The 16,612-nt window shown below is 36.1% G+C and overlaps 1 protein-coding gene across 1 annotated transcript in view; it reads left to right on the top strand.

Annotated features, from left to right (window-relative positions):
- Nucleotides 1-530: 530 nt before the first annotated feature.
- NECAB1 (N-terminal EF-hand calcium binding protein 1) overlaps nt 531-16,612 on the top strand; it is a 32,448-nt gene continuing 16,366 nt past the window's right edge. The window contains exons 1-5 of the mRNA XM_015813994.1: nt 531-632; nt 3,066-3,090; nt 8,786-8,894; nt 12,583-12,608; nt 13,630-13,727. Coding sequence (XP_015669480.1) covers nt 531-632; nt 3,066-3,090; nt 8,786-8,894; nt 12,583-12,608; nt 13,630-13,727 — 360 coding nt within the window. The remainder of the gene's footprint in view (nt 633-3,065; nt 3,091-8,785; nt 8,895-12,582; nt 12,609-13,629; nt 13,728-16,612) is intronic.

Genomic DNA, 16,612 nt, shown 5'->3' on the forward strand with positions numbered 1-16,612 from the left:
ATCATTATCATTATTATCATTATTATTATTATTATTATTATTATTATTATTATTATTATTATTATTATTACTTCTGCCTTATAATGATGTTTCATTTATTCTTTTCATTTATTTTCTTTTTTCGTGCTGGAGTTCAAGTCTGTGCAAGCAAGCGTTCAGCTGATGGATGCCCAAGCATAAAAGTACTGTATGGCACTCTGCACATGCTCCAACTTCGGTTTCGCCCAGCTGCAAACGGAAGGGAAGCAGCGTCGATTCATGGCTGCACTTGGCGGCGAGCAGAACAGAAAGGACAGGTGAGGGCGGCGCCACGGCTGGCGGCAACCGAGGGCTGAGCGCGCGCTCCCTCCCTCGTTCGGACGCCGCGGCTCGTCGTGGTCGCCTTGCGAATCGGGACTCGGCTGAGAGGCGGGGAAGGGCCGGAGCGGAGGGGGGGGGGTTCGCCGGCAACGGGAGGAACAGCCGCCAGCAGCTGCCGCCCTCCCTCCTCGCATCCCCGCATAGTCGCAAAGGAAGCTCCAGAGCGAAGCATGGATGGCGCTGAGAACCCGGACGCAGCTCCTGCCTCCTCTTCCCCCGAGGAGCTCCGCTCTGCCCTGACCCTGACCAAGGGGCTCTCCATCTTCCTGGATGTAAGCGCGGCGGGTCCCTCGCCTCCCCTTTTCGGGCTTTGATCTGCTGCGTCCTTGGGCGCCAGCGAAGTTCGACCCTTTTCTCTTGTGAACGAGATGGAGGTCGGCCAACTGGGGGTGACGGGGGTGGGGGTGGGAGGGCATCCCTTCCTCCCTTCCTTCCTTCCTTCCTTTCTTTTTTTTTATTATTGCAAACATGTAACAGGTTGGGCTTTTGCTCCTCTCTGTGTGCGGAAGCCTCAACCTGTTGACTGTTTGCCCACCCCAAATCGATGTGTAGCAAGAATTCCCTGATCTTAAGGAGATTATCCTGTCAAATGATGCTAATACCTAGATCGCAGTTATTTGATATGAGCCCTATTAAGAGTCCTCCAGATTAAATCCCTCTGGCTGAATGCTAAACGACCTGAGGCACAAATCACAGGTTCTGGACCATTGCAAATACATTAAGCTGTTTTGCACTGCTCTATATAAGAAAAACAGATTTAGATCAACAGTTTTTCCATGCTGTTTTATTAGACATTTAAAAACACAACCAAGAAAAGGGAAAGTGTTTTTTCTCATGCTTTGTAGTAAAATGCCAGCTTACTAGTTCTTCTATTCAGATTTTATAAAAATGCCACATTTTTTTAAAAAAAATGTAAGTATTTAAAATGCGGCATTTACAAAATTATTCACAATGATTCTGTATGACAGGAGTGATTCAATTTGCTCTAATATCAATAAAGTATCTTTCCAAAGCAAAAGAGTTGGTTGTTCAGGATAGGAAATTTAGAAAATGTGTTGTGAATTTTAGATTACTTGATGCTTCCTTAGGATGGTCTCAAATGATAATGATAAATCTTTGGTACAACTTAGACCAGTGCATGATTGGTGGGCATTATGTACCCACTTTATTTTGTGTGCTAAGCAATAATAGGAAAAGTGGTTCTGGTCTTGGTTTAGGGCAGGTGAGATGTGGTTTTTAAAATCAGCTGAGCCATAGGATGATTTTAGTTCCTTTATTATCTCTCTGATTAATATGTTTCATTAAATTAGCATGGTGAAAAATAAAAGGAGGATATTCATGTACAACACTTGGAACTCCTGGAACAAAAGCAAAATATAATTGTCATAAATGATAGAATAACAATTTGTTAGGACCATGTTTGATTTAAAAATAAATCAAAGAGAAAATGCTAACCTTTCAAACTAATTAGTGAATTATTGTTGGATCTAATAGTTCCTATGGAAAATAGATAAATGCAATAAACATAGAATTTAGTATTTAAATGGATTATTTTTCATTTCAATATATAGGTGATTTTTCAACTTCCAATGGCTGTATACATACAAAATGTTAAAACATCAGTAAAAATCACAAGAGTATTGTTTAAAGCAGTTTTGTTATAATGTTATTGCAAACAGGCAAAAAATAATCTTGGTACAGAATTAGCAACATATTATATTTAAAAACTTCATGTATCAAGTATCAAATAAAACATTTTAATTTTTATTTACAAATTTCAGTATGTATTTTTTTTTCCAAATTGAAATGCTTTTAGATTATTAGAAGCTCTTGATAGGTTTGGATATGGAAGGTAGGGTAAAATCTTTTGTTGTCAATTGCACAAATATATTAAATCCTAAACACTATTTTATGTCTTCTGAAATACCATTCTTTGTTAGACAATACTATATATCAGTAGTCTTAATATTCTGAAGTCACATATTAAAATATGTGCCAATATGAGAAGTGAGAATATCTAGTTAAAATTCATCAAATATATTCAGTGTCACAGGTGATTCCAGTCCTCATATAGATAAATCCTCAAATACCGAATAGCTATACATTTGGACACTTTTTCATGAAAATGGGTCAACAAAGTATGGGGATTCTACCTACCAGAAATCCATCCATGTAATTAATTGATGAAATTACAAAAGTCTATTCCATTGTGGATTTACACATGATTGGTAGTTCAGATCCTTACTGAGATGTATGGATGCACTGTGGATCAACATTTCCAACACCAGTCTTTTTTTGTAAAATGTTCCCAGAATACCACAAAGAAGTAGAACATCAAATGAGAACACCTATTCAGTGTTCCCTGTAATTGTCTTCAGCCAGGCTGATACATCATCCCACAATTGATTAGAAAACCTGACAAAAGTGAATTATTTTACCTGGCACCAAATACAAGAGCAATCTTGGCATCTAATCAATTGCAAATGTGCACCACCTATGGATCTAAAGAAAATACCATCACTAAATGCACCTTTCTTCAAAAATATATCTGTACTGTGTATTGTCTGTACTGGGATCATAATTGATAAGCCTTTTTAAAAAATCCTTTAAAACATTGCTATGTTTAGAAAAGTATAAGTGTGTCCTTGTAAGTATTACAATATTTCTTTGTTGATACTGATATATATTGATTTATTCCCTCTTAGATTCTGAGAAGAGCAGATAAAAATGGTAAGTCCAATTATTTGCTTTTCTTTCTCAGAACATAATAAGACAGTGAGGGAGTTGGAGGAACATTTAGTGTGATTGCTCTGTTTTCCTGGGAGAGGTAGTAACTGGTGAACTTGTCACTTCAAAATTACCTGGCTGGGGAGCTTGATCTATCATCACTGGCAACTTTAAGATGTGTGGACTTCGATTCCCATGCTAGCTGGGGAATTCTGAGAGCTGAAATCCACACATGTTAAAGTTACAAAGTTGAGAAACACTGATCTAGATGGTATTGGTTATGGGAATCCACAGGAGACTGTAGGCAAGGGATGCTATGCTTGCTATGGCATCATCATGCAAATGATACAAATTACATAATGCAGGTGTGCAATCATATCATGCTACATGCAACATCATTGTAGCTTGCATTGGCCATCTATGGTGCCATCTCTGTGGAGATCATCTGACTTGTTGGGATATATGATTGAACAGGAATTATAAATCTATCCAAAGCTTTTTACATATACAAGCTTGTTTACGCATCATGTGAAGCCATGGCTGAACCATTATTTGCTGAATAAATAACAATGCTGAGTCCATACACCATGACAAACATTGTTTATACTCTACAGTGGTTAGGCTTACCCACACACTAAATGAAAACAAAACAAACTAACCATTTAAATCCTTGACCTAAACTATTGCTATGTATCATTCTGGCAGTAGTATGCAACTAGATTAATAGGTCAAGGACCATAAATGGCCCAATCATGGGCCAGACAGGGTCTTTCCCTCTGACACACTAGTGTTTCTTGTAGTCTTACACACAACTTTTATACTTAGGCAGGGCCCTCCCTGTGGATTTACACATCTTCTAGAGGTATTTAATCATTGTTATGCCACTTAAACAATAATGAGAGGTTTTATGTCACCACAGTGATGGCCAGAAGGGAAACAGCTTTAATATGAAAATGGGAAAAGCTCTGGTTGTAATTTCCACCCCTCAGATATAAGTATTACAAATTCCCTGTGATGCCAGGAAAAGACACAGCTGCTCTGAAGAGCCAGTCAGGTGCTACATGCTTTGAAACCTCTTTTTCAAACTATTTCTAGTGTCTTCCCACTTCACTGCAACTTATGAGCAAAAACTTTGCATTTTAAGAAAAGCATTTCTTAAAGCAGAAAAGATTTCATAGCTGGAAATGCAAATCTGGAACTGTGGAGCAACAGCTGTGCAGACCTTTCAACGCTCTGAAAAACAAGGCACTAAAAATCCAATAATTAAGAACTGATGAAAAGCTGAGGAGGGATGGTTGAGAATACCTGATGTTAGCATCATTCATAACAGGCCAGGAAGAACAGCTGTGAACCAAATAAACAAAAAACAAAAAAGCAAATGAAGCAGAATGGATGAAACCCTAAATAAAATAAATATGAGATTCCTGTTCTTGAACAGATTTTTAGTTGTAGTAAAACAATTGGGGACAACAAAATCTGACCTGCTGTTTTAAATATAAACTGGCCCAGTTTCACACAAATCTGTCGAAGAAGCTGATGGGATGATCCCATCTCCATGGCAAAAGCTAATTCTATTTTTTCAATTATTATTTTCTACTATAATATTTTACCAATTATCATTTTACCACAAAAACAGCTGCAACATTATTTGAAGATGATTTCAAAACAAGTTACAAATTTGTTCAAGAAAATGTTTCTTCTTCATTTACATCATGGGTTTTACTATTGATTATCTGGTTGAAATATCAGATGTTTAAAGTAAAATTAATAGCACAGTTCTATACAGTCTATTGAGAGTTATAGCCACCTGGATTCACTAGAACATATCCCCAGGTCGATGAGTAAAGGATTCTACTATATGTAATAATAGTAATAATAATAATAATAATAATAATAATAATAATAATAATAATAATAATAACAACAACAACAGCAACAACAACACTATACTACTACTACTACTACTACTACTACTACTACTACTAATAATAATAATAATAATAATAATAATAATATGATGATGATGATGATGATGATGATGATGATGATGATGATGATGATGATGATGATGATGATGATGATGGAAGGGACCTTGGAGGTCATCTAGTCCAACCCCCTGCTCAGGCAGGAAACCCTATACCATTTCAGACAAGTGGCTGTCCAGGCTCTTCTTAAAAACTTCCAGTGTTGGAGCATTCACAACTTCACAATTGTAGTCTTATTGGTAGAATGTATCCAGTCAACATCTCCAAGATGAGGCTACAATATCATGATCCAAGTCCTTCCCTTTCTGCACTTATGTGCAACATCAGGAAATGTATGAAAGGAGTTTGGATTGTGAAATTATGCCCCACCCTATTGCAAATTTTAATACTTACGTGCATTGACATTATTTGACTGTAGCCATCTTTTGCGATCTGTATTCTCTCAAAACATCTGGACTTGAATTATTCACAATAGTCATGCTGGTTGGGAGATACGTAACCAGTAAGAAGGAGCAGAATATTGCATTGGTTTCAGTTGGGCATTAATTTTGCATTAGCTGAATTCACAATTATGTTTTATAGCAACAGGATTATTAGATATTAAAAGCCTTGTGTATTTTCTGATACAATGTACCTAGATGACTCAGAATTTTACAGATAATCCTTGTTTAGTGACAAAATTGGGACCAACAACCTGGCTGTTACTTCAGGTTTCCTTTACTTTACAGACCTGTGAAGGTCATAAATGTAAAGATTTGCATTTATAAAAATATAATTTAAAAAAAAAATTCATCACCATCGTAACTGTGAATAGTGCTAAATGAGTCAATCACTAAAGGAGGACTACCTGTATAAGCATCAGTATAAAGAAGTCTTCTTCCCTTCCAGAAATCTTCTTACTCTAGCTATACTTAAAATTATACAGCTAGGATCCAGCTGCTGGATGATAGCCTGATGAAAAAGCTGAGAGAATCATTGATGCATAATTATCAGATAAAACAAATATCACGTTACTTGCTCAGAACAGGTTTCTATGGCTACTTGAGATGCTAATGAAATATTTTAGAAAACAGATAGCTAAGCCTATGAAAGTTGGTAAAAGCACTGTTGCAAAGGAAATGGATATAATATTGAGCTATCTTTCAGTGTACCTGAAGTAAATGTCATTTCAGAAAAGATCTCTGTTTATGAATCATATACAGCAAAGCCTGGTTTTTTAGTTTTCACTGAAATTGGATTTTACTTTCACTGTGGCACTCATTCAAGAAAAATGGGTCCAAAATCTCTTAGTGAACAAATATTTAGCACTGATGGCTTCTGATGATGCAACAAATATCAGTGGAATTTATTCCTGTGTAATAGGGCTAGCAGATCTAGCCCTACTCCACAGGAATCAAGCTGTGGGTTCTCTATCACTGGAGGTTTTCCAGAAGAGACTGGATAATTTGCCTGAATGGTGTAGTAGGGTCTCCTGCCTGAGCAGGGCTTTGGATTAGAAGATTTTCAAGGTCTCTTCCAACATATTATTCTACGTTCTATATTTTATGTCCTAATAGTCACATAGTTTTTTTTAAAAAGGCGCCTGAAGGCAGGACGAGAACCAATGGGTGGAAACTGATCAAGGAGAGAAGCAACTTAGAACTAAGGAGAAACTTCCTGACAGTTAGAACAATTAACCAATGGAACAACCTGCCTCCAGAAGTGGTGAATGCTCCAACACTGGAAGTTTTTGAGAAGAGACTGGACAGCCGTTTGTCTGAAATGGTGTAGGGTTCCTGCCTGGGCAGGGGGTTGGACTCGATGACCTCCAAGGTCCCTTCCAACTTTATTATTATTATTATTATTATTATTATTATTATTATTATTATTATTATTATTATTATTATTATNATCATCATCATCATCATCATCATCATCATCATCATCATCATCATTATCAAATCTATGTGACTATTAGATAGAAGCAATGAAATAGATGTTATCCCAAGATTCCTACTCTACAATAAAATCCTTTTGGACAAAGATGGAACATTATCTTATGGTTGGCCCAATCTTTGGAATTATACTGATAGTTTCTAGGAACCAAAGATTATTGGCTGATAAATTTTATGATTCAAAAACATTAAGCAATATATTATTTTAAAATAACTCTCTCCTAATAACCTATGGCGGGAGACCTCTGTCTAACACGTATTATTACTTTAGTTTTCCATTGTTTAAAGGTAATCTATAGAGGAAGCTCAAGCTTTTTCTGAGAGAAGGCTATTACTCCTATTTCTGGAAACATGAAAAACTAAGTCCAAGGAAATTCCTATCTGCCTCTTTAATAATCTTCCCTCCCAATTTTTAAAAGTTCACCTTTATGAAAGTGCAGCAACAAAAGGAGGGAGGACTGATAAGGAGCTATTCAGACCTAGGATGCAGTGAACAGAATATCTTCGTAATAGTCACTATGCAGAAAATATGCAGTCATGTAGCAGAATTTACAGGGTTAATTAAATTAGGAAGATATTAAAATGATAGTAAGGTGGAGCAATAAAATACAGTGGCTAGAGCACTAAAGGATTAAATATTGAAAATTAATTGCTGCACTATATAACTATTTTGCAAAGGGATAAAAGAATAACCTATTTAGTTATAAAATACTGTGGAAAAATAGAGTGAGGAACATAAAGCTCTTCAAATGTTGCTGAACTGTCAATAAAAGGGAAAAAGTCTGAGCTGAGGTCAATTGCTGATGACCTCCTGGATAGTCTAAATAGATTTAGCAACATGAACAAAGAGTTTTCTCATCCTTCTGTTTTTCTTATTACTTCCCAATTTAGCCTAAAGCCTTATGGTCTGCTGTTGAAATTGTTCAAGATACAGTATCTTAGGTCCTGCCTTCTGTTATAAATTACTAATAGCTCTAGCCAAAATGGCTACCAGAATTTGATTCGAGAATTGGAATGCCTTGGGTTCTGATGAAGCTTCCATTGTCACTAAAATGCCTTAAAATTATTCTCTGCTCAGAGCAGTTTTACTTGTCTAGCTGCTAATGTCCCTCTGAGAAAATTGAATGTTATTTTTGCATATCTTTTTTTCTGTGAGAATGCCATGATAAGGTTTTAATATATATAACAAGGCATGGGGAAATAAAAGAAAAAAAATGAACTTCTCATTTTCTCTGTCAAGGGATAGTCAAGTAAAATATTTTTCAGGAGTAATCTTAGCCCTGGATAATAAATGACAGTCATATTTATATTTTGTAGTAGGTGAGATAGCTGTTTGCACTCTTGAGCTGATTTGACCACTAAGACAAATGGTGAAGAATACTGTGCATAAGGGGAAGGCTCTTCACAGGCTATCCTTATGTCTATTTCCCATGTGATCTACAGTGAGCTTTGCAATAATCAGGGATGGTGGTCCCAAGGACAATGGGACTTGTGTGCTCTATAAAAAAAACGTTCATCTTTACAGTAATCATGAAAAGTCTGTAAGAACACGAACAACCAAATTTCACTGAACCACAAAAATGATCATCTGTAGTCATAAGAAACACATTTTTTCTAATATTATTATATCTATGTATGAGACAGAGAGATTTTCATTTTATGCAGAAATTTATAAACTAGAAAAATTACAGCCTGTGGTGCTTCCTTTTAAAAAGTCATGATCTTCACATTAGTTGGAGTAAAATGTCTCTAGGTGAGCAAATCTTTCTCTGATTTCAGATGATGGCAAATTGTCCTTTGATGAATTTAAGACTTACTTTGCGGATGGAATTCTGAGCATAGAGGAGCTTCACCAGCTGTTTCAGAAGATTGACATACACAATACAGAGTAGGTAGCATTGATTTTAAAATAATCAATTCAAAATCTCAAGGCAAGGCTGCTTTTTTGTATGGATTTGTCAGGTAAACTTACTGCTTTATAAATAATGTACAAAATGAATGCGTGTATGAATAGCCTCATCCATAATCTACAAACCTTGAATGTTTCTAAGGATGCAGGCTACAGTAGTGGGGTGGATGGAGTGGAGAAGTTATCCATACTCTTTGAGTAACAGTGGATTGTTTTGTATTGTCATATAAATGTTGAGAAAGTGCCTTTTCCCTTTTTATTTCCCTTTGTTATAATGCCATTCTGCCATTTTGAACTGTAGTTTACTTGCATAGGCATGTGTCACCATTATTGGACCAATAGTAAAATATGTTTTAAAAATGCTATTGTACAAAGGGAAAATAAATCCCTTCCAAAACTGTCTATGGAGATTCTCAATCATCCAGGTTATGGCTGTCCCAAAGGTGCTTTTCAAAAGACAACTGGACTTTCTTGGATTTTTCCTTGAAAACATTTCGCTTCTTATCCAAGAAGAACTAAAGAAACTTCTTGGATGAGAAGTGAAACACTTTCAGGGGGAAAAAAAAGAAAGAAAGTCCAGTTGCCTTGAAAAAAGCACCTTTGGGATCCTTCCAAAATTGTAAAGCTGCTCCTATATAAACTTCCCTGACCCCATTAATTCAAAAGGTGAAGGAAATGGCCCTACAAATTCTATTGGATTCAAAGAAGAATGTTATGCATACATACACATGCTTTCCTTGTGCATGTGTATTTAAATATAATTTAGAGTTGCCTCTATACAAAAACCTCTGTGCTTATTTGCATTACATTCCATACAGGAATCCTAATGCCTACAAACTCTCATTTTATGCTATCCACTGGGAAACAATCATAGCCATTTGTTGTCCTGCAGTTATATTAACAGATGACATGATGTTATCTGGATTTGGATTTAGCTTACAATTCTAATATGCCAGCCAAATAAGCATGTCTTCCAAGTTACCAACTCAGAGTTTGAACCATATTCTGTGATTAAAATATCCCAACATGTAGTGGTGCCTTTATTAGGCTAAGTACTGAAGGGTTCCCAGATTTAGACTTTAGAAATTCAAATGATGATTTGATGGCAGCATTATGATGTTCTGTGGTGAACATTAACTCTTTGTTCCCATTGATGGTGGTACAGATTTTTTGGGCCAGATCTGAAAGCCTTAAAGTTAAGCAGGCTTTGTGTTTGGACTTTGCAGGTAGTTACTGTGAAAATCTTGCTGATGGGATTATTTCTGCTTTGGTGTTTGCATTTGGTGCAGCTGCTATAAGCTCACAAGTCTTGGCAGGTAGAAACCAAAAACCATGGCAACCCATTTAAGGTCAAAATCCAGGAGAGAGCTTTGTCAATCACAAGTCTAACATGATAATTGCAGGTTTAACATTTAACATTTTCAAAAATGCAAATCAGAAAATGCATGTTGGATCCCCTTTTTTGCTAGAAGTGATCTCAACATCAATCTCTTTGACAATCTGAAATTTCCATTAGAGACATGGAGCTCACCTGGCATCTGCCACTACCTTACCCATCTGTAGCAATTACTATATTAATAACAGCTGTGTCTTCAAGCCTCCTTGCCCAAGATTGTGAACAGCAGTGATGGGATTCAAATATGTGAACAACTGGTCCTCTGTGTGGATGACGCTTCCGGTAGTCCATTCTGGGTCTGGGCAACAAAAAATAAGCTACCGGTTCTGCCGAAATGGTGCAAATTGGCTGAATCCCACCACTGGTGAGTAGGTCCTGTGTCTCTTTCATACCAAACCAGGCTCAAGACTGCTTTGGGGGGTAGAAGTGCTTGCTTGCCAGCCTTTAGGAATGGATCCACTTTCCTGTGGTTGATACCAGGAATCTTGAGCTTGCAAAGGCACAGGTTGAGCAAGCTAAACTAATGTTCTTCTTTTACCAGAAGGAGCTCAGCTTCAACTTTCAGTCAAAATTGGAAATGTTAATCCAACTTTATAATGCCTTGGTAAGACCATACTTGGAATATTGCATCCAGTTTTGGTCACCATGATATAAAAAAAGATCTTGAGTCTCAGAGTGCAGAGAAGAGCAACAAAGATGATTAAGGAACTGGAGGCTAAAACATATGAAAAACGGTTGCAGGAATTTGGTATGTATGTCTAATTTAATGAAAAGGACTGAGGTGACATGATAGCAGTGTTCCAATATTTGAGGGGCTGCCATAAGGAAGAGTGGTCAATCTCCAAAGCACCTGAAGGCAGGACAAGAAGCAATGGATGGAAACTAATGAAGGGGAAAAAATGTCATAGAACTATGGAGAAATTTCCTGACAGAACAATCAGTGGAACGATTTGCCTCCAGAAATTGTGGGTGCTCCAACACTGGATATTTTAAAGAAGAGATTGGCTAACCATTTGTCTGAAATGGTATAGAGTTTCCTGCTTAAGCAGGGGATTGGATTAGAAGACCTCCAAAATCCCTTCCAACTCTGTTAGTCTGTTATCTGTTAACACAAAGCAAGCCAAGAAGAAGATGGAGAGACAACATCAAAGACAAAACTTTTTTTGGTGTAAGAGTTTGTTTCCACTCTGATAAAGAGTCATGAAACTATAATTCAAATAGTCAGCTGCTAATTTCTCTCTTATGGGTGAAAACCAGTCCTCCATCTCACCAGAGCATGGGAAGGCTGCTACAAAGAAAATAGAAAAGTCTCCACCCTAACATACACAAAATATAATGATTCTAAATGGAAAATAGCTGCAAGTTGTATAATGTCTTCCCTTTCATGTCAATAAATCTTGATAAAAGTATTCTGAGATACGGTAGAAAGAAGCACTTCTGTTTTAGGCAACTGTCCAAAAGCCTGACTCTGTCCTAAAAACATGTTTATTTTAACCTTGGTCAAACAAACCAACTTTGCACTTCTTCCTTTTGCTACTAAAAATCTTAATCATTTCATTTAGAATAGATATTGTCATAGGATTTGATGTCTTTTCAAATTTCCTTATCCCATCGCAGAAGCTTCTTTTGAGTTTTAACAAACCTCTTTTGTAAATCCTGTAAAGAGTCACTGTCCAGGACATCTTGGACTGTCATTTGTATTTTGATTTTAATTGTCATATCCGTTTCATAATCCACATTTTTCATTTTCCAGTATTTCAACATTTTCTTTATATTTTAAATTTTCTACAACAGATAAGGCTTGTTCCAGCTCTTTATTCTGTAGGTCCTGTAGAAAGAGACAGGTATTCTCTTTCAAATTTGTCATTTTGGTAAAGAAAAATTAGAGTCTTTGAAATACTCTTTATGCTGCAAGACAGCAAATTGAATTTATAAAATATCTTTTATTTGAGAAGGTTTCTTGTCATTATCTTGCTTTGCCATTTTCAACTATTCCATTTTGCATATAATCGTAAAGCTTATTTCAAACTTGCTATTCAAGGTTGAAAAGCTGGAAAATTTGAGCTGCAATTGAGCTGCATATTTAGTTTGAAATAAATAAATAAATCATATGTAAACTTTAATCCATGCAAATCAACATAATAGAAATTGATAATAAGCTAAAAACTTACACTTAAATTATTAGCTGATGTACAAACCTAATTAAAAGAAGTTGATGACAGAATTCATGAAATAGCAATGCATTTTCTATATTATGTCTTTTCCTTGCAGCAACTTGGAAACTGAAGAACTATTTGGTAAGTAATTGTTTTTTAATTAAAATTAAAGAATCAAATTGATCGCTTCCAGGAGGAGAAACTAGTGAGTCTGAGTAAGGACAGTTGAATTTGTTTCATTGTTAGTGCCTAAGAATTAATTTAATTAAAAGCAAGTCATAAATGCAATGACAATGTTGAAAAATGGTAAGACTACAGGAGTTGATGTATGCAAAGTGATTTTATCTTAGGGGGTCTTCAGGTCATTGAGCAACATATGAATGTGGGAAAGTTTATTGTACAGTTCTTCACTAAGAGAAAACATATGATAAAGTGGCTGGAATTATGAAAGTATGCATGAAGATGAGTGCAATAAAGATGAATTATGATGAAAGTAAAGCTTGCAGGAGAATAAATAGAATACTTCACAAATGGTTCAATATTTAGTAAGGAGTAGGGTATATTATGATTCCTTAGCTCTTTAATGCATTAGTGCAGACATGTCAAACTCGCAATGTCACATGACGTCGTGCAATGTATCGGGACGGTTTTGCCATTGCCGGCAATGGGGTGGGCGCGGCTTCCGGATGACGCATCTGGCCCGCGGGCCGGCAGTTTGACACCCCTGCATTAGTGGATAGGTTTTCCTGGGTGTGCATGTGATGACTTTAGAATTGTGTTGGTTGGGGACATGAATGCGCCTGTATCTCTTTACATAGGCAATACTGCATTATTATATTAAATATCTTTCTCATTGTGTTTTAATATAAAAATCTTTTTGGAAAGATATCTGCCCCTGATTTTCTTAACTAACTTTTATTATACTTTTTGAAGCAAGCATATAAACCGTCCATCTGCCCTCTTTCTCTTTCCTAAACTACACTTTGACATTTTCTTTCTTTGTTTATTCCTCCTCTTCTTCCTTCTTTCTTTTGCTGCTGCTAAAATAAAACGAGAACAAAGTACATTCAGAGGGATTTACCAATTCTCTCTCTCTCTCGCTCCCCCCATTTTGATTTTTCGATCTTTCCACTTTTTGATTCTGTATTTCTATCTATTTTAGAATATTTTTCCCAGCATCTGGGAGCTTATGAAAGCGTCCTATCTGCTTTGGAAGATCTCAATGTAGCCATACTGAAGGCAATGGATACTACAAAGAAAGTAGGGTTCCTTATGTTATTTTTCCAACTGTATGATGTAATGGGAGCTCGTATTGCTTAAATATATAAGAATTTGCTCTGTGAGTAAAGAATTGCTATATTTGCTTAGATGGAGGACAAAGTGTCATCAATCCCAGCTCAATCAGCTCTTTCAAGCTTATTTGAAATATTTCTGGGGCCTGAGCATAGAAAGTTAAATTGATACATACACCCATCCCCCGCACTAGATGCTATACCAGTGTATTTTTTTTCTCTACTGTTTCCTCTAAATTGTAGCCAGTGGTGCATGGAAATTCAAAATACTAAATAATATTGATATTAATATGTCAAGTGATACATTTTTCTGCCTTGAATAAAATGAATTCACATTTTTGATCACTTCAAATACTAAATTCTATTTTGAGTGGGGCGCTCAGCACAGATGGAGAATGGGCCATTTATCTACATGATCTCTGCATACAGTCCTAGCCCCCATCGGTATATCTAATTATCAGAGAAGAACAGAAGATAGTCCAACAATATCAAAATGGCCTACTAAGTTCTCAGGTTTCCCCTGAAATGGTATGCAGGAGGAATGTGGAAGTTATTATTTATGGAATAAAATGAAATATTATGCTTTCTGAAGAACAATTTTAGGAAGATATCCAATGTCCCACTTTTCTGTACTTTAGTGGAGGAATACATGCTTTTCATGAAAAATGTCCCAGGCTCAGTTTATAGTTTACTCAAAACAAAACTGAAGGAACATTCATAGAGTCATAGCTAATCAATAAGTCTATAATGAGCTATTGGGGTGGCCAATCTTTTTTAGCAATGTAACATTTGTCTGTTTTGCTCATGTAATCACAGCTTCTTGCAAGGCCAGGTAGAAGAAACACTTTTACAGACACTCTCTTCTGTGACTGAACTCATTAATTCACATCTGTGCCTTGAAAGAAAGATCATGTTGTGCTGGGTTGTGTACAGTCAGATCAAAAAAAAATGTCAATCCTCTTAGTGGGGAAACTGAAGTCTCTAAAACAATTTTATCCAACTTGGCATCGAGAGATGTTGGAATATAACCCCAATCAGTATGTCTCTTGACTGACGTATTTTCTTGAAAACGGCTCAATTAAGCCATGGAATAAAACGTTCATTTTAGTATCCGCAGTAACTAGGTAGAGCAGGAGCAGAAAGAAAAAGAGTCTGAAGCTGATCAATCTCTGTATTTCAACAGGTTAAACAAATAGATATTTATTGATTAGATTATTATATTCCATGGTACATTCACATTCTCAAATTATATGTATTTTGTATAAGAACAATTCATCAGATTAAGAAACTGGGTTGTTAAATTATTTTTTCAGCACAAAAGAGGATAGAAATGAGTTAACCTAATTTTAAACCCCACAGAGCCATGATTGACATGAACAGATATTGAAAGAGCTTAATCTGCCTGGCCTGGGTCTAGGCTACTAGACACACTTGCTAAACTGTAACAGGGGAAGCAATTTTGACTAGTATTTTGTGTGAATCTAGCAACTGGGACTTACTCAGCCAACTACATTTAAGCAAATTGTGGTTCACCGAGATATATGAATGCAGTATCAAACTAGGTGTGTAGCTAAGCAACTCTATCTATTTCTCCAAAGAAATCCTTATGATTTCTCCCCACAAAGATTATCCCTAAGTTTGAAAGCATCTAGATTCCTCAAACATATGGATCAAGCCAAGAGAAGCTTCAAATGGGCACTTTGCTTCAAAGAATATCATATAGTATCTTACGTCTAATTGCCAGAGTAATCACACTTCTTTACCCATCAACTAATCTTACAGAGTAAAATATATTTTTGGAATCTAGCTTGATTTAAGTAATGAAGACTGCTAGCTGAATGCTTAATTTTCTTAAATTTTAAAAGTAAAACGATTAAGAGATAATACTGTTTAACTATCACAAAAAGAACACAATAGTTAATCTTAATCCTTTTTTAAAATTTGTCCAGAGCAGTGTTTTTCAAATTTGACAACTTAAGATGGGTAGACTTCAACTCTCAGAATTTCTCAGCCAGCAGGTCCACCCATCTTAAAGCTACCATGTTTGAAAGACTACTTTAGTAAAATAAGGTATCTTTAAATCCAATTCCCTTTCTGATTGAATTATTTGGAAATTCTCTTTTTTTCCTGAAAATGCCACTTTAATCAGAAGTTGGAAGAGATTGTGACATTTACTGCCCTCTTTCCAAGTATATTTTTTTCCTCCTTTTTACCTGGAGTTCCACCTACAGTTTCCCAAAACTACAGTAGCCATTTTAGAGGAAGAGAGGTTGGGGCAAAACTGCTTTCTGCTTACATGTAGAAGCCCACATATGACAGAAAAAGTCAAGATATTTGCAATTTGCCTGGCCTGTAATTGACAGGCTGGACCAATGTGTCCATGTTATTTCCCAGCACTTTTAAACCAATTGTTGTTTGGCATGCTATGTGAATTAGTGGTTCAGAAATAGAATAGAACAAGCTGGATATACAATATCAACATCCCAGAGAATGCCTTCCTGAACATGAAAAATACACAAACAAACAAAGCCTTAGAAAAAAATTGGAAGAAAAACAGAAGATAAGATAAGATAAGATAAGATAATTTGTATACCGCCCTTCTCCCATAGGACTCAGGGCGGTTCACAGCATATTAAAAACAAATAGTATACACCAAATACAAAAAATACAAAATACAAAAATACAGAAATACAAAAAATAAACCCCGATAAAAGCCGAATTAAAACCAAATATTACCAGCTGTGTTTCCGATTAAAATACTTTTAAAATTATCCCTACCTAAAATCCTCCCTAGGTCAGGCCCGCTTGCTGGAAAAACCATGTCTTGAGGGCGCGGCGGAAAGTAAGGAGATC

Source organism: Protobothrops mucrosquamatus, unplaced genomic scaffold (genome assembly GCF_001527695.2).
Source record: "Protobothrops mucrosquamatus isolate PMUCROS unplaced genomic scaffold, P.Mucros_1.0 scaffold211, whole genome shotgun sequence".
NCBI lineage: Eukaryota > Metazoa > Chordata > Lepidosauria > Squamata > Viperidae > Protobothrops > Protobothrops mucrosquamatus.